The sequence below is a fragment of the Lontra canadensis genome, unplaced genomic scaffold, assembly GCF_010015895.1.
Source record: "Lontra canadensis isolate GAN:19392208 unplaced genomic scaffold, GSC_riverotter_1.0 scaffold43, whole genome shotgun sequence".
Lineage (NCBI taxonomy): Eukaryota > Metazoa > Chordata > Mammalia > Carnivora > Mustelidae > Lontra > Lontra canadensis.
Genome location: NW_022631037.1, coordinates 1,959,060 through 1,982,416, shown reverse-complemented (window position 1 = coordinate 1,982,416; position 23,357 = coordinate 1,959,060). Strand labels below are relative to the sequence as shown.

The 23,357-nt window shown below is 35.6% G+C and overlaps 1 protein-coding gene across 3 annotated transcripts in view; it reads left to right on the top strand.

Moving 5' to 3' along the window:
* MED13 (mediator complex subunit 13) overlaps nt 1-23,357 on the top strand; it is a 104,716-nt gene that overhangs the window by 33,096 nt on the left and 48,263 nt on the right. For all 3 annotated transcript variants that reach the window (XR_004384302.1, XM_032871882.1, XM_032871883.1), the window contains exons 4-9: nt 839-984; nt 1,760-1,957; nt 3,585-3,779; nt 4,533-4,695; nt 4,881-4,991; nt 17,474-18,157. Coding sequence is in view for 2 of the 3 variants with exons in the window: in XM_032871882.1 (XP_032727773.1) it covers nt 839-984; nt 1,760-1,957; nt 3,585-3,779; nt 4,533-4,695; nt 4,881-4,991; nt 17,474-18,157 (1,497 nt within the window). In the remaining variant the exon portion in view is untranslated. The remainder of the gene's footprint in view (nt 1-838; nt 985-1,759; nt 1,958-3,584; nt 3,780-4,532; nt 4,696-4,880; nt 4,992-17,473; nt 18,158-23,357) is intronic.

Sequence of the window (23,357 nt, the reverse complement as noted above, 5' to 3'; positions counted from 1 at the left end):
AGAGGGAAAAGGAAAAGCAGACTCCCCACCGAGCAAGGAGCCTGATAAGGGGCTTGATCCCAGGACCTTGGGATCATGACCCAAGCCAAAGGCAGATGCTTAACCAACTGCACCACACAAGTGCCCAGGACAAATTCTTAAAATAAATGTGTGGAGAAGAAATAAGAGAAGTGGATTCTTCTTAGTGTACAGTCTTCTCTTCTTGGGCCATTTGACCTGTCTGTATTTTATTCTGAGGATCTTTGTGCTTTCCTTCTGGGAACTTTTATTTTCTCAGCCATATCTAAGTTTCGTAAGATGTTCTGCTTTGCATATAGCTAGGATTCTAGGATGCCTTCAATTGTAAGATCCTTCATTGCTTTAAAATAACTTACTATTAGGGGTGAGAGGAGGGCAGTATGTTAAATGCTTGACTGATTGACTGTAGCCCAATTTCAGAAATAATAAAATGAGAAAATATAGTTGCATTTAATTTTTTAATTATAAGGGAAAATAAACATAAACATTAGGTCATCCTTAATTCAATTGCATACCTAGATTTTTTATATATTTTGGTGGATGTATTATTAAGGGTATGTGTGGGTATACCTAACTTGTTTACTGGTTCCTCTATTTGCAGCTTTTTCTACTATAAACAGTGCTGTTTTTTTCTTTTTCTTAAAACTAAATCTTTGCTTATATCTGTGACTTTTTTTTTTTTTTTCTTTCAGATGATGAAGTAGAATTTCTGGGTTAAAGAGATGTATATTTTTGTAGTATAACTTTTTAATAAAAAGCAAGTTAACTTACATTTTCGCTATTAATCATCACTAAAATAAAACTTTTTCTTCTTTATTAGTGAACACTTGTCCTGCTCTTTCACCTTTTTCTTGCATGGAGATAGCAATGTTTGTACCAGTGTGGAAATTAACCAACATCAACCAGTATACCTTCTTAGTGAAGAGCATATCACCCTTGCTCAACAGTCTAATAGCCCATTTCAAGGTAGATTATTTTACTATCTTAGATATTTGATCTCTTATTGTTTCAAGAAAACTCTTACTGCAATTGGTAATTTTAAATTTTGGTATTAATGAGATTTCCCTGTTCTTTAGCCTAGCAATTACTCTTTTTCCCGGTTTTAAGTCAATGAAATAAGCTTTTTAATACAAATATTATTTTTAAAATTTCTTGTATATGAATGATAACGTATTTTAAAATACTCTTTTAAATAGCACTTAGCGGATATATATGTTTATGCTTTCAAGGTGATCTTTTGTGTCCAGTCATGTAAGCCATTTTTAACGTTGGTACATGGGGATTTTGATATTTACATGAAATTGCTGATTGGTTTTTAAAGACTGACAGTATGTTCTTGTTTTAATTCTAACCCTAGTATTTGCTTTTTAAAAATTTACATGGCAGTGCATAATGAAAATACTTAGATTTATAGATACATGCACGCACACAGTTTTTCCTTAAGTTGCTTTTTCTTACTGGAAATCAAGAGAACTTGAAGGATATACGTAACACCCCAACTCATGTTGAAATTCTAACCATGTGAGATATTTTGGGTGAACACAATTTTAAGATTTTATAATAAATATTGTGCTTTATCTTCACAATAGTGAGGTATAATAAATTTTTCTCTGAAATGACTGTTAATATGAGTTTCCTTTTATTTTTTAGATTGCATAATTACTTGTCAAACTATTCATTGTGATCTTACCTGGTGTACCAGTCTTTAGTTACTTACTTGATGTCTCTTTTGGGTTTCTAGTAATCTTAAGCCCATTTGGACTAAATGGCACTCTCACAGGACAAGCATTCAAGATGTCTGATTCAGCTACCAAAAAACTGATTGGTGAATGGAAACAGTTCTATCCTATCTCATCTTGCTTAAAGGAGATGTCTGAAGAAAAACAGGAAGATATGGATTGGGAAGATGATTCTTTAGCTGCAGTAGAAGTTCTTGTTGGTATGGATTCTGAGTATTAAATTTAAGGGGAAAGTATGTGACTGTATGTTGCTTAGATTTTGTTGAATGATAGTTCTAATACCTTAGTGCCTTTCAGCATTAAACATGTATTTCTTTGTTTTCTCCTCACATTACATAAGGGCTGCAGTATGATTGTGGTTTGGCTCCTCATATCTTGTCATTCTACAACCTAGGTTCAGTGATTACCCACTCTCAGGGACATGCTGTTCTTAAAGACCAGAGGAATAATAAGTACTGAGTGTAACTATGTAAGTGTATTTAAAGCTTCTGCTAGGATATAATGTATGTTACATCTGCTTACACTGCATTAGACAGAACTAGTCACTTTGTCATGCCAAAGTCATTGGGGCAAGGAAATATATTTCACCTAGAGGTAAGCATGCTAAAGATGGGAAGAAGGTAACTGTGAATGAGTAACATTTGGAAGCCGGAAAGTTGACCACCAGTGTCGTGTAGTATTTTAACATTCGGTAAAACTTGCCTCTGATAACTTTTAGAAGGTAGAAGATACACTTAAGAACTCATGGTTTTGATCTGCTCTGCCCAGGTCAGCTCTTTTCATATTGGCTCTTCTATATGGTTTTCTCATTCAGGGACCCAGATTAACAAGGTAAACTATATTTGGGACATGTGCATCTTGAGGGAAAGGACAGGAATAAGAGAGGCTGGACTGATCGTGAAGCACATTTAAAGCTCCTGTTGGGATGTTTATATCACATGCGGGTCACACAGGCAAGCCTAACAGTGGAGTGAATAGGTATTCTCCATATTAGAGAGATGGGGGAGGTGTGGGGAATGTATAATTGAGCAGATAATTAGGATTAGAATCTGCAGCAGTGTTTAATGGAATCATGTGGCAATATATGAAGATTGCCTTTTTCACTTTTTTTTTTAAATAAAAAGAATACCAGTATTGAATTTTAATAAATGCATTACTACCAGGGTAGTTGTGAAAAAACCAGAAACAAAACACAAACATATATTAAGCTTTCATAAAAAGACTTATGAAGAAGAAAGCAGAAAATGGTCCTTAATTCTAGTGTCCAGATTACCTTTGTTAAACTTAAAAAAATTAAAAAATATACATTATAGTTTTCAGCTTTATAAATAAAGATTTAAAAGTAATATACACTCATGGGTAGAAAATCCAAAAATGAAAAGGGAAAGCTGCTTGCTTCTCAGTCTCTCACTGAAGGTAACCATTAAAGGTATTAACAGCTTCTCTTAGTTTCTTCCAAAAAACCTTATGCCAAAAGGAGCATATATTTATAAAAATTACATTAAGAGGGCGCCCGGGTGGCTCAGTGGGTTAAAGCCTCTGCCTTCGGCTCAGGTCATGTTGCCAGGGTCCTGGGATCGAGCCCCGCATCAGGCTCTCTGCTCAGCAGAGAGCCTGCTTCCCTTCTTTCTCTCTGCCTGCCTTTCTGCCTACTTGTGATCTCTGTGTCAGATAAATACATAAAATCTTAAAAAAAATACATTAAGTTTATTTAATTAAACAAATATAATCATACAAACTTTTCTATTACAGTACTTTTGAGTGAAACTAATCCCACTATAGTCACAGTGGTAATTTATTTTCCTGTCCATTATTTTTTCTTTTCAGCTGGTGTCCGAATGATCTACCCAGCATGCTTTGTTCTAGTCCCTCAGTCAGACATTCCTACTCCTAGCTCTGTGGGATCCTCTCACTGTTCAGCTTCTTGCTTGGGTGTCCACCAAGTGCCTGCTTCCACAAGAGATCCTGCTATATCTTCAGTTACTCTTACACCACCTACATCTCCTGAGGAAGTCCAAACAGGTATTGTATTAATCTGTTTCATTAACACTAGTTATAAATCTGTTGTAATTATTTTGAAATAATTTCAGACTTACTGAAGAGTTTTCATGTATAATACAAAGAACTCCCTCATCCAGATTTCCAAACTGTTAGCATTGGTTCTATCACCCTCTCTTGATGTATACATTTATTATCATTGGTCTTTTTCTGAATCATTTGAGAACAAGCTGCAGACACAATGCCCCATTACACCCACTGACTCAGTGTTTTTCCCAAATTTAAGAGCACTCTCCTGTATAACTACCATTTAATCCTCAAAGTCAGGAAGTTAGCATTGATAGAACACTACCACCAAGTTTACATCCTCTGTTTGGATTTTTTGCTTTCTGTATTTTTTTTTTTTTTTTAAGATTTTATTCATTTATTTGACAGAGATCACAAGTAGGCAGAGAGGCAGGCAGCGAGGATGGGGGAGGTAGGTTCCCTGCTGAGCAGAGAGCCCCATGCAGGGCTTGATCCCAGGATCCTGGGATGATGACCTGAGCTGAAGGCAGAGCTTTTAACCCACTGAGCCACCCAGGCACCCATGCTTTCTGTATTTTAAGTAAAGTAACATGCTTTTTGCTTCAAGATATATGGAGACAAATCAGATAACTGTGGAATACACTGCATAACAAATTAACAAGAAATAAAAACCCAAGCCCAAACCCAAATAATGTTAATTTAAAAGTACTTTTATTCTCCTATAGCCTGTTCTTTTTTGTTTGTTTTCAGTTGATCCTCAGTCTGCCCAGAAGTGGGTCAAATTTTCTTCAGTGTCTGATGGCTTCAACTCTGATAGTACTAACCACCATGGTGGGAAAATACCCAGAAAATTAGCAAATCATGTGGTGGATAGAGTTTGGCAAGAATGCAATATGAACAGAGCACAGAACAAGTACGTGTTTTCATTTTCAAGTTTAAAATATTGCATGTTGGTAGTTATTTGCACATAGATATTTAAAGTATAGAGTCATTTGTATGACTTTAAAAGTCTGACTTTTGAATTTCAATTTTAATACTTAATTCATGGTTATACAAAACCTTATGATTTCTAAAGAATTGTATAATTTCAAATCTTAGGAGGAAATATTCAGCTTCATCAGGTGGTCTGTCTGAAGAAGAGATACCTGATAAAGTAGCATCCTGGGATTTTGTTGAAGCCACACAAAGAACAAACTGCAGCTGTTTGAGGTAGTTTTGCTCCCCCCCCCCCCCGGTTGATGAATGTCTATATACGTGGTGTGATAGTGTCTTATGCTGTTGAAAAGTTAGGTCTCACTTCGAGCTAGCTTAACCTAAGCACAATTTGTGAGGATTTTTTTTTTTTTTTTCAAAAGAAAATTTTGAGGGAAAAAAAAATTCAGTGACTTGGAGCTGATTATAGAAGTACATACAAATGTGTGCCATAGTCTTTACACAATTACCAGAGCTGAACTGTGAAGGCTTGGTTTTACAGCTAAATAAAAGAGAATTTTATACGAGTATAGTATATGTATTATCTATAAGGTAAAAGACACGTAAGTCTCTTGAGAAAAGAGTTCATAGATGGCACTGTGCCTGAGAAATTTCTTCCATAGGTTCTCATCAAAAAGGTGATAGATGATATACTAGATGAAAATTTCTGCAGTCCTTCCCTCCACCCCCCTTTTTTATTTAAGACAAACCATGAGAGACTGGACTCTGAGAAACGAACTGAGGGTTTTGGAGGGAAGGAGGGTAGGGGTTGGGTGAGCCTCATGGTAGGTATTAAGGAGGGCATGTATTGCATGGAGCACTGGATGTGGTACACAAAGTAATAAAGAAAAAAAGTGTCAGAAAATACGAAAAAAAAAAAACCCAGCAAGTAGTCAGTAGTCAATAATTTTTTAAATAAAAAATAGCTGCCTACCCTCAAAAAGAAAAAAAAAAAAGATTTTATTATGTATTAGAGAGTGAGAGAGGGAACGCAAACAGAGGAAGTGGAAGAAGGAGAAGCAGGCTTCCTGCCAAGTGGGGAGCCTGATGTGGGGCTTGATCCCAGGACCCTATGATCATGACCTGAGCTGGAGGCAGACGCTTAACGACTGAGCCACCCAGGTGCCCCTTGCAATCCTTTTTATAGTAAATATGGTATTAGGTATTGCCCAGCAATTTCTTGTAACATCCTTTTGGGCAAAGTCTAGGGAAATGTTGAAATAAGATTCAGAAGGAACGATTCTACAAGGGATTGAAGCTGCACTGTAAAAATACAAACTTTCTCATAGCCTATATTGGTTAAAGATTAGTAGAAGAATAGATGAACTTGGAATTCTTTGGGCAGTTGTATTTCTGTATTGGAGACTTTGAGATTTGGTTATCAGAGGCATTTGGATTATATTGCCTACATTTTATTATTTTATTCTAAAATGAAAGGTAGATCATATGCTTTTGCAGTCTTGTAAACAAATAATATCCCTGACATCCCTTACTAGAACTTGTGAACTAATAGTTGGTTACTCTTTTGTCACAGATGTGAGCCAAAGGAATGGAGTGCATGTAGGTTAGGGCCAAGGTTTTCCTTATATTAGCTTTGTTTGATTGAATACAGTGATAGAGGGGCACCTGGGTGGCTCAGTCGGTTAAACAGCTATCTTTGGCTCAGGTCATGATCCCAGGGTCTGGGATTGAGCCCCTCATTGGGCTCCCTGTTCAGCTTGGGTGGGGTAGAAGGTCTGTTTCTTTCCCTGCCTCTGCCTCTACCCCTGCCTGTGTGCGCTCACACTCTTTCTCTCTCTCTCAAATAAATAAAATCCTAAAAAAAAAAAAAAAAAAAAAAAAAAGAATACCGTGAAAGACTCTCAAGTGTTCTGGTTTGTTTTTGTGTAGGTTAAATGTACTTACATAGATTCTTTGCATTAGAGACTGTATAATTTTTTGAAGTCTGACAACTATGTTAAAAACTTGTCTGTTGCTGATAGATTGGAATAAAAATTTGAATAGATTATCCCTTGTTTAACAGTTTAAAATAGTTTAACATCATAGCCATTTGGACAGAGGCGACCCAAACCTAATCTTCAAATGTAGAGCTCCATGACGTTATTTGAGACCAGAGATCAGCAGCTATGATCCATTGGCCAAATTTGGCTCACTGCTTGTTTTTATATGTCCTGTGGGCTGAGAATGATTTTTACAATTTTAAATAGTTGGAAAAAATAAAAAAGAATATTTTGTGACATGTGAAGCTTGCATGAAATTCAAATTTTAATGTCCATAAAGATTTATTGGAACAGAGTCACATCTGTTCATTTACATGTGAACTGTGGCTGCTTTCACAGAGTTGAGTAGTAGTGGCACAGACTACATGGTCTCCAGAGCCTAAAATATTTACCATCTGGTCCTTTGCAGAAGAAGTTTACCAGTTCCTAGTCTAAAATCGGTAGAATGCTTAAATGAAATTAGGCTTTTCTTTCAATATTGGCATTTTTATCAAGCAACTCTTCTTCTTTAGTTCCTAACCTAGATTTTGTTTTGTTCTTTTTTGAAAGATGCAAGTTTTAAGTATATTTGTTTAAAATGATTTTGTTTATTTTTAAGATTTTTTTTGAGTTTTAAAAGTGTTATTTTTAAGATTTTTATTAGAGGATGAGCAAGGGGGAATGGCAGAGGGAGAGAGAGAAGACTCCCCACTGAGCAGGGAGCCTGATGTGGGGCTCGATCCCAGGACATTGGGATCATGACCTGAGCCAAAGGCAGACATTTAACTGACTGAGCCACTCAGGAACCCCTAAAATGGTTTTAGAGGAAGACCCTCAAAGTGCATATTGATAAACATAAGTTTAAGTTTAAATTCTTGGTTTCTAAGCTGAACTTTTATTTTTCAAAACTTACTGTGTCTCATATTTCCAGAAATTCCTCCCAGGTATAGAGAGATTTGATATAATGAAATTTTGTATAATCTATACATGTGACTGACTGGTATATTTGCTCCTCTAGGAAATAACAGTGTTTCTAATAATTTACTCCCCCCTCCCCCCGTTACTGCATTTTGTACCTCTAATTCCTCTTCCACTTCTCTCAAATCAGGTTCTCTTAATTCTTAAATAAGGCTTAAAATAGATGCTGAGCCACCACGTGTATCATCTGCTGCCATAGAACATAGGAAGTAGGGCACACATTTGATAACTTGACTGTGCTAGTCAGCCAGTTTGCTGTCAAATCTCTCCTGTTTTTTCCCTGCTCTGTTCTGTGTTGCAAGGGATTACATTTCCTAGGGTCCTTTGCTTTCTACATGTGTTTGTTGTTGCCCCCACCCCCCCAACTTTATTGAGATATCATTGATAAATAACATTGTGAGAGTTTAAAATGTACAACATGATTATTTGACTAGACCAGCCTGCTTTCTGGATTTGGCAATGGTAGGTGCTAACGGAAGATTGGTGGATGAGATGAGGAAAGAAGCCAGCGTATTTCTCTACCCCTTTTTTTGAGCCAACTCCAGCAGCAGTTCTCTTTCCCATTAGTGGCCCCTTCTTCCGTGGTCCAGTTTACGACTGAAGACATCACACTGTGGTTCTAACACCATCCCAAGCTTCTTTGATCTGGTGATACTATTTCGTTTTACTACCCTTTTAGTTCAAGAAGTCACAGAAGCTCTCTGCTATCGGTAATCTGTGAGTTGCCTCATTTTCCTCTTTTTTTTGGTAACGGATTCTCTATAGTAGATTTCCTCTTGGTAAGACACAGGACTGGACCCTCAACAACATGTTGATTTCTCTTAGAATCAATTTGAAGAAAAAAATGCATAGTTATATAAGCAATTTGAATGAGTATGTAATGTATGATTTGAAGATTTAAATTCTACAAATAGAGCTGAAGTTACCCTTGACCACTATAGTCTCTTTCCAAATGCTACTACTTTTCCCTAGAATTGACTACTGGCCAATTAGGTATTATATTTCCATAGTTTTTCTGTAATTCTGTGTATGTCTTTTTCCTCTCAACACAAAAATATGATACGGATGTATTTAACAGCTTATTTTTTTCATTTAATGTGCCTCAGATCATTCCATTCTAGTTACTTGTAGATCTGCCATATTATTGTTAAAAACTTCTTGGTATTCCACTGAAGTACCATAGTGTATATAATCATTCCGGGTTTGATGGACAAATAGGTTGTTTCCAAAAGTTTTTGTTTGTGTTTACTTTTAAAAAAATAATACTTCTAGGACTGTCAATTATTTATCAGACTTTTTTTGAACATTTACTCTATGATAGATGTCCTTAGCTCAGATACAGTCATGAATACGGCTCCTGCTATTATGCATCCTATACAGTAATGGGATAGATAATTACTTAAAATAAGAATTTTTAATCTTTAGATTTTTAAGAGTGGTGAGTGCTAAGAGGAAAAAAGTTAGGTGGGTGATGTGATACAGAGTTGTGCGAGGGGGGGCTATTAAATACTTGCAAATTCAAAAAGATCCTACCAACTTTATTCCCACTTTTTATATAAGAAGTGCTGGTTTAAAAAAAAAAAAAAAAAAAAAGTGCTGGTTTTTCTTGTGCTTTCACCGATCTGAGAACAGTCCTTAAAATTAATTTTTTGCTAGTAGAATAAATGAAAAGCATAAAATTGTTTTGAATTGGCTTTTTTTCAGTTATTAATGAGATTAAATATTGCATATTTATTGAAATTAAGCTTTAGTGTGATAGTGTTCTTAAGAAAATTAGCTCTACGCAAGCTATATAAATAGAAAGTAATACAATAAATTTCAGATGTTAACATTAAAATATTAGGAACTTTATCAGTAGGAAAACAAATCTAAAGGAATCTTTGTTGGATTTTGCTTTAAGAACACAACTTCTTTTTTGGGACAATTCCCCAAATTAGTTGAGTTCTTTTATGAAATTCACTTGTTTTTTATAAAGGAGACTAGGTTCCCCCCCCCCCCCTTAAGATTTATTTATTTTTAGATAGGGAGAGAGAGAAGAGCGGGGGGCCTGACATGGGGCTTGATCTTGGGAGCCTGAGATCATGACCTGAGCTGAAACCAAAAGCTGGAAGCTCAACCGACTGAGCCACCCAGGTTCCTCTAGAGGAGACTAGCCTTAAGGAAAGTGTTCATACTGTGTATTGTGTAAGACTGATAAATCTACAGACCTGGACCTCTGAAACAAATAATATATGTTAATAATAATAAAAAAAGGAAAGTGTTCATATAGAAGAAAGGGGCTGGGATTTAATGATACCAAAATTTTAGAGAGCCACTGCTCTTAGTATATGTACCAAATTAATAGTTTCTTATCCTTATAAAAGGGTAAATGAATCTATGGCTGTATACTTTTCACATCCCTTATATACTTGGAAAATAACCTATAGTTCCCCTCAGATTATTAGAGATACTGTATTTCCTTAGTGCCTTGCATTACTTGACTAATCTTAACTTTTGGTCCCATCACTCCTTTACACTCTTAAAAATTATTGAGGATCCCAAAGTGCTTTTATTTTTGTGGGTTACATCTGTTTACATCTATTTTAGTGAAATTTTACTAATTTCTTTAATTTTTTTTCTAAAGATTTTATTTTATTTGACAGAGAGAAAGAGAGAACAGGTAGGGGGAGCAGCAGGCAGAGGGAGAAGGAGAAGCAGGTTCCCCACTGAGCAGGGAGCTGGATGCGGGACTCCATCCCAGGACCTGGGATCATGGTCTGAGCCAAAGGCAGACGCTTAACCTGACTGAGCCACACAGGTGCCCCATATTTTAGTTAAATTTTAAAGTTCTATTTAATTTATTAAAAAACCCCCAATAAACCCAGTACATATTAACATGAATAAGAGACTTCTATAGAAATCAATTGTGGGGGCGCCTGGGTGGCTCAGTGGTTAGAGCCTCTGCCTTCGGCTCAGGTCATGATCTCAGGGTCCTGGGATCAAGCCCCGCATTGGGCTCTCTGCTCGGCAGGGAGCCTGCTTCCTCCTCTTTCTCTGCCTACCTCTCTGCCTACTTGTGATCTGTGTCTGTCAAATAAATAAATAAAATCTTTAAAAAAAAAAAAAAGAAATCAGTTGTGTTTTGTGAAGCAAACAATACTGGAAGAGTGGCATTGTTGTACAGTTCTGCAAATCTCTTCAGTATTGAGCTTAATAGAAGATACCCAGATTCTCATCTCCTTCTGCAATCAGTCTTCTGTGTATGTGGTCTTAGTTGAAGTATGTGAAGAAAATCCAGCCTCACATAGCTATGCAATTGGAAGAGGGGAAGAGTTTATTTTAATAGCTTTATCAGGTAATTGTGGATATGCTTTGATACTACACCAAAGTTTGACAAGTGGTGGTTTCTAAAAGATTAGTTTAAATGTATGATCTGAAGCCATATTAATCACATTCCTCTATTCCATAATAACTAGATGAATCTTTTACTTATGCGTGATTTGGAAAATTCATCATTTGGTAAATATGAAGTCACTGAATTACGTGGATTCTTGAATGTTAACACATTTTGTTGTATGGTATAAAAAATTTGCGTTCATATCGCCAGTGATCTCATTAGAAAAATCCTTTTAATATTGGAAAGTTGTGAAGCTTATTGTCGCAGATAAAATTTCCAAATTCTAAGTCTTGCTTAAAAGCTCAAATTTAATTATTTGTTTTTCCTTAAAGTGATAAACTCCTTTTGTTCTTTTTTGAGACCCAAATAACCACATCTGCCAGATAACCAAATCTAGGTAACTAAGGTTTATCAGTTAATTATTGATGTATTTATTTATTTATTTATTTAAAAAATTTTTTTAAAGATTTTATTTATCCATTTGACAGATCACAAGTAGGCAGAGAGACAGGCAGAGAGAGGGGGGGAAGCAGGCTCCCCGCTAAGCAGGGAGCCCAATGCAGGGCTCCATCCCAGGACCCTGAGATTATGACCTGAGCTGAAGGCAGAGGCTTAACCCACTGAGGCACCCAGGTGCCCTAATTATTGTTTTTTTAAATGAAAACAGTGTTCTATGAAAAAAATGCCTAGTTTAGCTTGCAACTCAAATATATAAGGACTTTCCCTTAAATCAGCCATTGTTTTTAATATGTAGCAGAAATGCTTTATGTGTATTTCCTTTTTTTTTTTTTTAATGAGTTTTTGTTTTTTAAGTAAACTCTATACCCCAGGCAGGCCTTGAACTCATGACCCTAACTGAGATCAAGAGTCACATGTTCTGCCAACTGAGCAAGCTGGGTGCACCTCCTATTTCTTTACGTAGAATATGAAAAGCTGTATATGCAAAGATTGAATTTAATAAAGATTACTTTTTTTTTTTTTAAGATTTTGATTATTTATTTGACAGAGAGATCACAAGTAGGCAGAGAGGCAGGCAGAGAGAGGGGGGGGAAGCAGGCTCCCCACTGAGCAGAGAGCCTGATGCAGGGCTCGATCCCAGGACCCCGAGATCATGACCTGAGCTGAAGGCAGAGGCTTAACCCATTGAGCCACCCAGGCGCCTCTAAAGATTACTTTTTTAATCTTCAGAAGGATATTCTTAAGTGAAACTGACTTTTAAAAAAATTGAGTATGTTGGTAAAGAACATAGTACTTCTACTAATAGTATCACGTCTTGATTCATGTTTGATTGCCAGCAGTTTTACTGTCCTTGCTTTTGTAACTTCATTGTAAATATCACCATAATGAAAAAGGCAAATAATGGGGGCGCCTGGGTAGCTCGGTGGGTTAAAGCCTCTGCTTTTGGCTCAGGTCATGATCCCAGGGTCCTGGGATCGAGCCCTGCATCGGGCTCTCTGCTCAGCGGGGAGCCTGCTTCCTCCTCTCTCTCTGCCTGCTTCTCTGCCTACTTGTGATCTGTCAAATAAATAAATAAAATCTTTAAAAAAAAAAAAGGCAAATAATATCTTGATGCTATTATGATAATGGTTTGAACTCCACAAACAACCCCTGAAAGAGTGTGAACCATATTTTGAGGACTTTTGTAGTAGACACTAAAATATTTGAATAGTTATTAAATGAATAAAAACTGTCATGATATCTACTTATTCTTGCCTTCTTTTGTTTTGTTTTTTTCCTGTGTTTTTTTTTTTTTTTTCCTTTGCTTTCCTTTCCCTTTCTTGCTGTTATTGTTGACTGTTGTCCTTTTTTTCTTAACCTGGCTTAGAAGTTACTCTATTTTAATTCTTCTGTAAGTTGAATCAAACATTTATTGCATTTGTTTTCTATCAAATTGAAAGTTAATCATTATGTCTGTTTTCCTTATTGCATTGTGTTCTGTCAAATCAAAAGTTAATCTTTATGTCCATTTTCTTTATGGAACAGACAAGGACCTTTGGACATGTTAATCTTGCGCCAGTTATTTTCCGTGTTGTCGTTTTTTGCATTTTAGTTCTACCTTGTTCTGTTGGGAAAATTTTCAAACATGCACAAAAGTAAGAAAATTGGACTGTGTACTTTTATGTAGCAGCCATCCATATTTACTTAATACATTTACTTCATTTAGACCTCTTCTACTAAAGATTTGTAAAAATTTTAACATTTTATTGGTTGATTCATCTAAAATGATTATTTTGACATATCAGTATAAAATTTTGAGATACTTGGCATATTTTTTCATGTCTTCAAAAACTGGTTTACATTTTACACTTGAAGTACATCTCAATTTGAACTAGACACATTTTGAGTTTCTAGTAGTCACATGTGATTGTAGATATCATTGTTAGACAGCAGAACTTTAGAAATAGAACTAGGACTAATGACTGGAAGATACACAAAAGGGAAGTTTCCATTTAGCATAAATTATTTTTTAACAGGGTGCCTGGCTTGTTGTCTGGACTCTTGATCTTGGGGTCATGAGTTTGAGCCCCACACTGGGGATAGATTACTTAAATAAAATTTTTTAAAATTCTTTTTTAACAACGGGAGCTATTTCACAATGGAATGCATTTCCTTATAAGGTAATGTGGGCCTTGTCATTGAAAGTATTCAAAGACAGGATGATCAGAGAAGGGATTATTCTACATTGGAATAAACTACTGCTTTTTTTTTTTTTTTTTTTTTTAAGATTTTATTTATTCACCTGACAGAGATCACAAGTAGGCAGAGAGAGGCAGGCAGACGGAGAGAGGAGGAAGCAGGCTCCCGGCGGAGCAGAGAGCCTGATGTGGGGCTCGATCCCAGGACACTGGGATCATGACCTGAGCCGAAGGCAGAGGCTTTAACCCACTGAGCCACCCAGGCGCCCTACTGCTTGTTTTTTATTAAAATTTTTTTAAATGCCAAATTTGAATAATTCAAATAATGCACATGAAATAAAATTAAAAACTTAATTTCCTCTCCTATATATGTCTGCAGATCTGCCTGCTTTCTTTCATACAAATGACATCATGCTATATATACTGTTCCGCAGCTTTCTTATTTTGATAAACAGTTACCATGGGTATTTTTCTATGTTAACATATATGGACCCTCCTCTGAGTTAAGTTTATACTACTCCATAATACTGTGAAGATGTAATACTTTATTTGGGCATTCACCTATGCTGTACTCTTGGCTGAAGATTTTTTTTTTAGAGATTTTATTTATTTGAGAGAACGAGAGAGCACAGGAGGGAGGGGCAGAAGGAGAGGGAGAAGCAGGCTCCCCGCTGAGCAGCGAACCCCATGTGGGGCTCGATCCTAGGACCCTGAGATCATGACCTGAGCTGAAGGCTGGCGCTTAACGAGCTGAGCCACCCAGGCACATGTTGCTGAAAATTTTTAAAGCAAATACTAAGTATCATTTCACTCCTTCAGTACACAACTCTAGTAATTTATTATTAATTATCTATTAATATTTTATTATTTTCTTACATAACTGTAATTTCATTATCACACCTAATAAAAAGAATAGTATTTTCTTAGTATCATCTCATACCGTCTACAGATTTGTCTCTGAAATACCTTTTTGTAGTAGGTTTGTTTTGACGAGGATCTGAACAGGAAGTTTACATTTGGTTAAGTCTTCTAGGTCTCTCTTGTAATCCCCTACACCATTTTTATGCCATTGACTTGGTTGGAAAAGCTATGTCAGTTATCCTGTGGAATGTTCCACATTCTGGATTTCTCAGTTTGTCATATATATTATAACCTGTACTTTAAGTATGTCATTTAATTTCTTCCTTTATCCCTTGCATTTCTGTAAATGGAAGTTAGTTGTAGAGCTGTGCTGTCCAGTTCTAGCCACTAGTGGCTATTTAAAGTATTTGGATTTAAATACACTTAAAAATTCAGTTTCTCAGTTGAACTAGTCACATATCAGGTCCTCAGTAGCCAAATAGAACATTTCCATTATTACAGGAAGTTTTGTTGGACAGTGCTGATCTAGAGGCTTAATGTATTCATGTTCAATTTTTAAAAATTTTTAAATTTTATTTTTGAGAGAGCAAATGTGTGAGCTGTGGGTTGGGGGAGAGAGAGAGGATCTTAAGTGGGCTCCACGCCCAGCACACACACCCTGACACTGGGCTCAGTCTCAGGACCCTGAGATCTTGACCTGAGCTGAAATCAAGAGTCAGATGCTCAACCCACTGAGGCACCGAGGCACACCTCAGGCTCAAAATATTTGAGGAGAATACTTCGTAAGTGGTGCTGTGTTGTTTTGTATTGTGTCACATCAGAAGACAAATGTCTGTTTGTTCACTTTTAATAATTAGTTGAGATTGAGGAGGTGATGATCAGCTTTGACCCCTCATTGTAAAGTTTACCATTTTTACTATGAATAATCTCTTTTTTCTTACTACTTTGGCTAAAACTTTCAATAGTTATTGAATAGAAATATTGAATTAATATTTTTGCTTTGTTCCCAGTTGTAGGGATAAATTTTTCAGCCTTTTATCATTAAGTATGATATTAGTTGTTTCTCGTAGATGTCCTTTATCAAATTAAGTTTTAGTCTGCATTTTGAACCTTCTTATAATGAATTCTGTGTTGAATTTTGCCATATGTTTTTCTGTACTTTTGGAGATAACTATATGGTTTTCTCTTTTATTCTGTTAATGTGATGAATAATACTGATTTCTGTTGAATGTTCTACCTTTTATTTCTGGGACAGCTATCGTTTGGTCATGATGTATTATACATTTATAAATTACTGGATTACTAATACTTTGTTAATGATTTACATCTATATTCTTGAGGGATATTACTCTGTGATTTCCTTTTCTTATAATGTCTTTGATTTTGTTAACAGGTTAATGTGGATTTTTAATTATGTCTTTTTGACATAATCCTAATTTTCTTCAATAACTTTCATGCTTTTTTCCCCTTATGCATATAATTATGTCCTAGACTCTGTACGGAGGAGTGTTCAGCATGTTCCCTGAATAGAGAGGGTTCTTCAAAACACCTACAATTGCCTTTTCATACTTTTTGGTTATCTCTGACACAACAAAACAAAATCTAATGAATACTGAATGCTTTTACTTTATGGGCCCAGCATGCTTCCGCTGCGCTACTCTGCTCTGAATGCTTTTACTTTATATTCCTCCACATTTTTTGCTTAGTTTCTTAGTTTAAAAAATACATTATATACATCATTGTCAGTTGAATTTAGAAATCTCAAGGTGCACAGTATTTTTACTACACTTAAATCTTAAACTCTGAACAAAATTACTAGGTTTTTAGGTATATAGTTTTAAGTTTTTCAGTTTCAGAATTCCTTCACATTATGAGGGAAATAATTCTTTTAGTCAGTTTCTTTTCTAGTTAGCTGATTCTTTAGTTTGTAGTGGTAAGACTTGGGAGAAGGAAGGTAGGTGCCATGTGTGGTCCATTAAGCTGTTGCAGTACTATCCAGAATGATTTAACTTCATTTCTGTAGAGTAAGTTTTTTGGCTGTTTGCTATAGGATTGTAGATGATGTTTGAGCTCAGCCAAGCCAATGATTTATAACAGTTATTCTGAAATATCAGGTACATTCATGAATGAATGAGTTTCAGATCTTTCTATACTTTTTTATCTTAAAATAACTAGAATTTTATCTCTGTGTATTCACATACTAAAATATTTAGGTTGTGCAAGGCTCATGGGTGGTTCAGTTGGTTAAGCATCTTCCTTCAGCTCAAGTCATGATCCCAGGGTCCTGGGATCAAGCCCTGCATCGGGCTCCCTGCTCAGGAGGGAGCCTGCTTCTCCCTCTCCCTCTGCCTGCCTCTCCCCCTGCTTGTGCTCTCTCGCTTTCTCTGACAAATAAATAAAATCTTTAAATAAAATAAAAACTTGGGCGCCTGGGTGGCTCAGTGGGTTAAGCCTCTGCCTTCGGCTCAGGTCATGATCTCAGGGTCCTGGGATGGAGGCCCGCATCGGGCTCTCTGTTCAGCGGGGAGCCTGCTTTCTCCTCTCTCTATGCCTGCCTCTCTGCATACTTGTGATCTCTCTCTCTGTTTCAAATAAATAAAATCTTAAAAAAAAGAAATAAAATAAAATAAAAACTTTAGGTTATGTAAGGTAAATCATCTTTGTTATCTGATCACATAGTTATTAAATGAGCAGAAGATAATTGGCTCTTCTAAATCTTTCTGACGTTTGTAGTTTCAGGTTGCTGAGCAAAGTATTTTTTCCATGTAAATTCAAATCATTTACTTTTAGATTTATATGTAAAAAAACAAATACATGAATTGTCTAATAGTGTTAACTTGCGTACTTTGATGTAATAGCTATACTGTAACCATTCTTCTAACTTTTTAGGCACAAAAGTCTCAAACCAAGAAATCCTGGACAACAAGGACAGGCATCGTCTTTAAGTCAGCAACAACAAGTACTTCCTAAGCACAAGACCAATGAAAAACAAGAAAAGAGTGAAAAACCACAGAAACGCCCCTTGACTCCTTTTCACCATCGTGTATCTGTTAGTGATGATGTTGGCATGGATACAGATTCAGCTAGCCAAAGACTTGTGATCTCCGCTCCGGATAGTCAAGTGAGATTTTCAAATATCCGAACTAATGATGTAGCAAAGACTCCTCAGATGCATGGCACCGAAATGGCAAATTCACCTCAGCCACCTCCACTTAGTCCTCACCCATGTGACGTGGTCGATGAAGGAGTGACTAAAACACCTTCAACTCCTCAAAGTCAGCATTTTTATCAAATGCCAACACCAGATCCCTTGGTTCCTTCTAAACCAATGGAAGATAGGATAGACAGTTTATCCCAGTCTTTCCCAGCTCAGTTCCAGGAAGCTGTAGAACCTACAGTGTATGTTGGTACAGCAGTAAACTTGGAAGAAGATGAAGCTAATATAGCCTGGAAATATTACAAGGTCCCAAAGAAAAAAGATGTAGAGTTTTTACCACCTCAGCTTCCAAGTGATAAATTCAAGGATGATCCAGTTGGACCTTTTGGACAGGAAAGTGTAACATCAGTTACAGAGTATGTATTTTTTTAATAGTCGCTATTTATAATTTAAGGGTAGAAATGATGTAAGTTCTTGATACTAGGACTCCAGAATTGGTTTCAGGGTTGGATTTATAATAATAATCCTTTAAGTATTAGTTTTGCATAACTTTTTTAGTGTGTTTTTTTCCTCAGGGAACCTCTTTATTGTGAAATATTAGTCACAAAAAAAGTGGAGAAAATAATAGCCCTTATCTATCTACCAACTTCATGGTTTTGCATATCATTAGAACTACTGTGTACAATTTTTCTTCCTCCATTTTTCCTTCCTCTGTCCTAAATTTGGTATTTATATCATTTCTATAGATGTTTTTATACATGAACTTCTAGTTAGTTCATTTTAATTGCTTTATAGTGTTTCTTTGTTATGAATAATACATAATTTACCTACTTTCTTAAAGATGGACATGTTATTTTCAGTGTTTTTCCAGTTACATAGGATGTAGCAGTAAGCTTTTTTGTACATATTTCCTTATGTATTTGTATAAAATTTCTCCAGGGAATGCATTTAAAAATGGAATTGCTGGGCCTTGGGGTCATTGCCAGGTTGGCTCTCCACCTATACCAGTTTACATCTTCATCAACCAGCAGAGTATGAGAATGATATTTTCCTCAGTGTTTGGTATTACAAGACTTTTAGTTTGGCTATATACAGAATGGCATCTTATTCTCTTAATATGTGTTTTCCAGATTCCTAACAAGATTAAGCATCATTTAAAATGTTCACTGGACATTTAGATTTCGTCCTTTGTGAACTGTCTGTAGTCTATTTTTCTTTAACTTTTCCCCCCAATTCTTTGCATGTTCTGGCTATTAATCTTAGTTACATTTGTTACAGATATCTTCCTCCATTCTGTGGATTGTCATTGTCCACTTTCTGTGTGACATATTTGGGGTGGGAAGCTTTTTTGGGTTTCCCTTTACTATGTTACCCTGATTACATTTATATTCTGTTCCATAAATGTTTGCACTTTTATCTATAAATTTTTCTAAAAGGCAAAAATCAACCAACAAAACATTATTTTCATTAAAAATGTCTGTCTTCTTACCAGTGCAAGACCAAATAGTGTGCAAAGGTTATTGTCAGCAAAAGTATTTAAGGTTTTGATTTTTAGCTTAGAATTTTAAAATTTCAGAAGAATATGTGCAGGTATAGTGATCCTTGGTTGTCTTTATTGGGCATTTGCAGTGAGCTTGATCAGTTTGAATTCTTTTTGTCCTTCTGGGAAGTTTTTATATCCCCCCTCCCTTCTCTGTGGAACCTCTGTAATTCATATGTTGGATTTCTGTATTTTCTTTCATTTCCCATGCATTTTTTCCTTTGTATTCTAAGAGGATTCCTCAAATTTTTTCTAACGCTTTCTTGAAGCCTTAATATTTATTGCTTATGTTTCCTTATTTCTAAACTTTTTAAAAAATAGCATCCCCTTCTTATTTAATGTTCTATAATTTTTTCTTTAAAATTACTTTATTTTCCTTTTTTAAATAATTATTTCTTCATACACTTTTTTTTTTTCTTTTTTGAGAGAGATGTACTGAGAGGGTGGAGGGGAGAGGAAGAGAGAGAATCTTAAGCAGGTTCCATGCCCAGTATGGAACCCAAGCCCAGTGTTTGCCGGGGGGGGGGGCAGGGGGAGCTCATTCCCTCAATCCTGACATTATGACCTGAGTTGAAATCAAGAGTCACATGCTTAACTGGCTCAGCCATCTGTGCCCCTCTTCATACATTTTAGAATGAAGGAATAGGGGAGCTGATTGGCAGGCCTTCCTCATTTAGTAAATAATTTAGTATATTCTTTGTATTAATTCTGTATACTGCTTTATGATAACTGTGTGGGGGATGATTTGGAGGGGAGGCCTGGTACCTAAATTCCAGAATAAAAAGATGTCAGATCTTGGGTTTTCATCAGGTAGCTTATTCATTTTTCTTAGAGAAGAAACTCTTACTCCTCCATTTTCAGCTCTTATTTTTCAATTCTGTCTGGAGATACAGGTCCAAATTTTCTTTTTTTTCTTTTTTTTTTTTTTTGAGAGTTTGGCTCTCCTGTTGTTTATACAGGTTGCCGATAGCCCCCTCTTGCATGTTCTAGGCCATGACCTTTCTCTGCTGTGTTTCATTGATTTTGAGCTTCGCTGAGACTAAGTAAAATGTGTAGCCCATTTGTAGCCTCAGCCTATCTCATTTTCCTTACTGTTAAAGGTTTATTCTCTTTTTATATTCTTTATTTTAGTGAACAAACCTGTGTGCCTTATCTAGCTCTTTGAATCTTAAAGATACTCTGGTATTTTTTTTTTTTTTTTAATTAGAATTAATCTGGATTTGAAACGTAGGGACTTCAGGATACCCTTATGATCATGGAAGAAACCTAGCTTATTAGTTTTTAGTCAGGAGATCTCATGAAAGCAAATGATGTCTTGGACACAAGTCCAAAAGATCTGAGTACTGGAGGTATTATAAAAGTCCTCAATTCTTGTCTGGAACTACTGTTGGTCTTTCTGTTTCTGTACTTCTCTACATACATAGTAGAGTGATCATTATAAGTTAAATGTTATGTTACTCATTTGCTTAAAACCCTTGAGTAGTTTTCCTTTACATTTAGAATAAAATCCACATTCCTTCCTTATCTGAAAGATTCTGCCCAGTTCCTGCTAGTTCTTCACACTTATTTACTAACTCTCTTATTTGCTTCTTGATTTCATGACATCAACTTTCTTGCTATTCCTTCAGAAAGCCAACCTCATTCCTAATGACCTTTAGAATTGTATTACAGATGGGGAGACAGTTCACCTCTTCTTATTTAGCCCTGTTGAAAAGTTACCTTCTCAGGAGGTATTTTCCTGACTATTATCTAAACTCCCCAAATCACTGCCTATCTTGTACACTGCTTTTTAAAAATTTTTTATATTTATTTTTTATTTTTTCTTTATATAGGTCATCTGAAATTACATTATGTATTTGTTAATGATCTTTTCATTAAAATGTAACCTATATGAGGGCAAGGACTCTCTGTCTTGTTTACTGCTGTATTTCTCTAGCATACACACACACACATATACATGCCTAGAACAATTCTAGGTCCATAGTAGACATTTGGCAAATGTTGGGATAAATGAATCAATGGTATGGCCCTAGGGTTACTGATTTTAGAACTTGTTTTCTTTCTAGATTTTATTTTCTTATTAAATGTATATAAAATATAGCATTGTGAATATTTTTAGCTTTACAAACTTACAGGGTGAGTTTTTATGGGCACATCATATTCATAAGATCCAAGAGTCCTAGCCATAACTTTAAGTAAGTGTATTAGCTGCTTGTGTGCATGAATGAACATCAAGTGAAATGAAATGAAGGTCTCTTAGAAGTTAATGCAGTTTAATCTTAGAATCTGTTCTGATAATATTTGACATTTTTCTCACTGAATAAGAATGAGAAGGAAGAAGCATAATGCAGAAAGGTAGCATGCAGAGTAGAATGGTGCTGGGTCATGATTATTTAAATTAAGGAAATGACATGCTTCTATCTGTTCCTGGTCACCATTTTTTCTACTTCATAAAAAGAAAGGAAAAGAATGAATAAAAGGTGTGTGGTTTTTGTTTTTGTTTTTGTTTTTTTTAATTCTGTGTCTCATGTAAGTATTGTTTTGGTTTTACTAGTTACTAAATGTATATTGTGTCACAGTTTACTTTAGATTAATCCTTTTTATTGTTATAGTAGATTAGAATTATAAAAAATACCACAAAAAAGTAAGCCCTCAGCTTAGCTGCTTGAAACATGAACTAAAACATTTATGGAATATAATTGTTCTGTATTTGATAGGTTAGAAGTTTTTTGATTTTATTCTTTCCTTTTGTAGTTAACTGTTCTATGGCTGTAGTTCTCAGTTGGGGCAATTTCTTATCTCCCCACTCATACCTTCAGGTGACATGGGGTAGTGTTGTCACAGCATGGGGCTTGCTAAATATCCTACCATATATATAGTACGGTCCCCAACAACAAAGCCCAAAATGTTAATAGTGTTGAAGTGCTTTAATATCATGAATCATTTTTAACAGAAATTTGAACTCTAGGATAGATTACTAAATTAGGCCAAACCTGTTTACTGATTAGTTTTACTAGGGAGATACCCCATACTATTTTATTATCCAGTAAAATATCTGGCATGGGCTTTAGTGTTAGCATTATGCTAAAGCAGAAGTTTTGGTTTTTTGATTTGTTTGATTCCATATGTTAAAAGGATCTTGTTTGGGTAATTTAGTGATTCTGGTCCAGCTATTAATGTTACTTGAGATAGGAAGCCATGAGGATCATCTGTCAGATGATATTCCTTGTCATTAAAATAAGTTCTGTGAATTAATATTTTCTCACTGGCATTTAAACAACCTTAAATTTTTAAAAGAAGCATTGTATAGCTTTAAAGATAGGATCTTTTCAGGGCACCTGGGTGGCTCCGTAGGTTAAAGCCTCTGCCTTCGGCTCAGGTCATGATCCCAGGGTCCTGGGATAGAGCCCTGCATCAGGCTCCCTGCTTAGCAGGGAGCCTGCTTCTTCCTCTCTGTCTCTGCCTGCGTCTCTGCCTACTTGTGATCTCTGTCTGTCAAATAAATTAAAAAAAAATCTTAAAAAAAAAAAAAAGATTTTTCTAGTCAGAGTAATCCATTCAGAAGTCTAGATTTTTATATAAATAAATTTTTGAATTCTTACTAGACATTGTAAATTTCTAATCTTTTTCCATACTCTTGAGTTTTGAAAGCGTATTTAAATATATGGCAGGCAGTTAGGGGGCTGTTGTAACTCCTATGTTCTTCTCACCCTTTTTAAAAGATCATACTCCTCAAAGATATATTTTATCAGTTTGAATAAAACTGAAGTTTCTCTAATATGCAAAATGCTGTAAGGCACTGTTGGAGTATAAAATAAATTTGGTCCTGGCCCTAAATGAAATTGTAATCTAATGGAAAATAATGTTAAATTCTCTGATAGAAGTATACATAAAATATATTAGGGATGGAGAACCAGAGTAAAGAATAATTTCATTCCATTTATGAAGATCCAGAAGCTTTATGTAGTTTGGTATGGCTAGATTATCTGGTGTTGCTTACTAGTTTGGTATGTCATGATGAGTAAGAGTCGTGAAAGGTGGGGTAGGGCTATATAATGGACTAGCAAAATATTGTT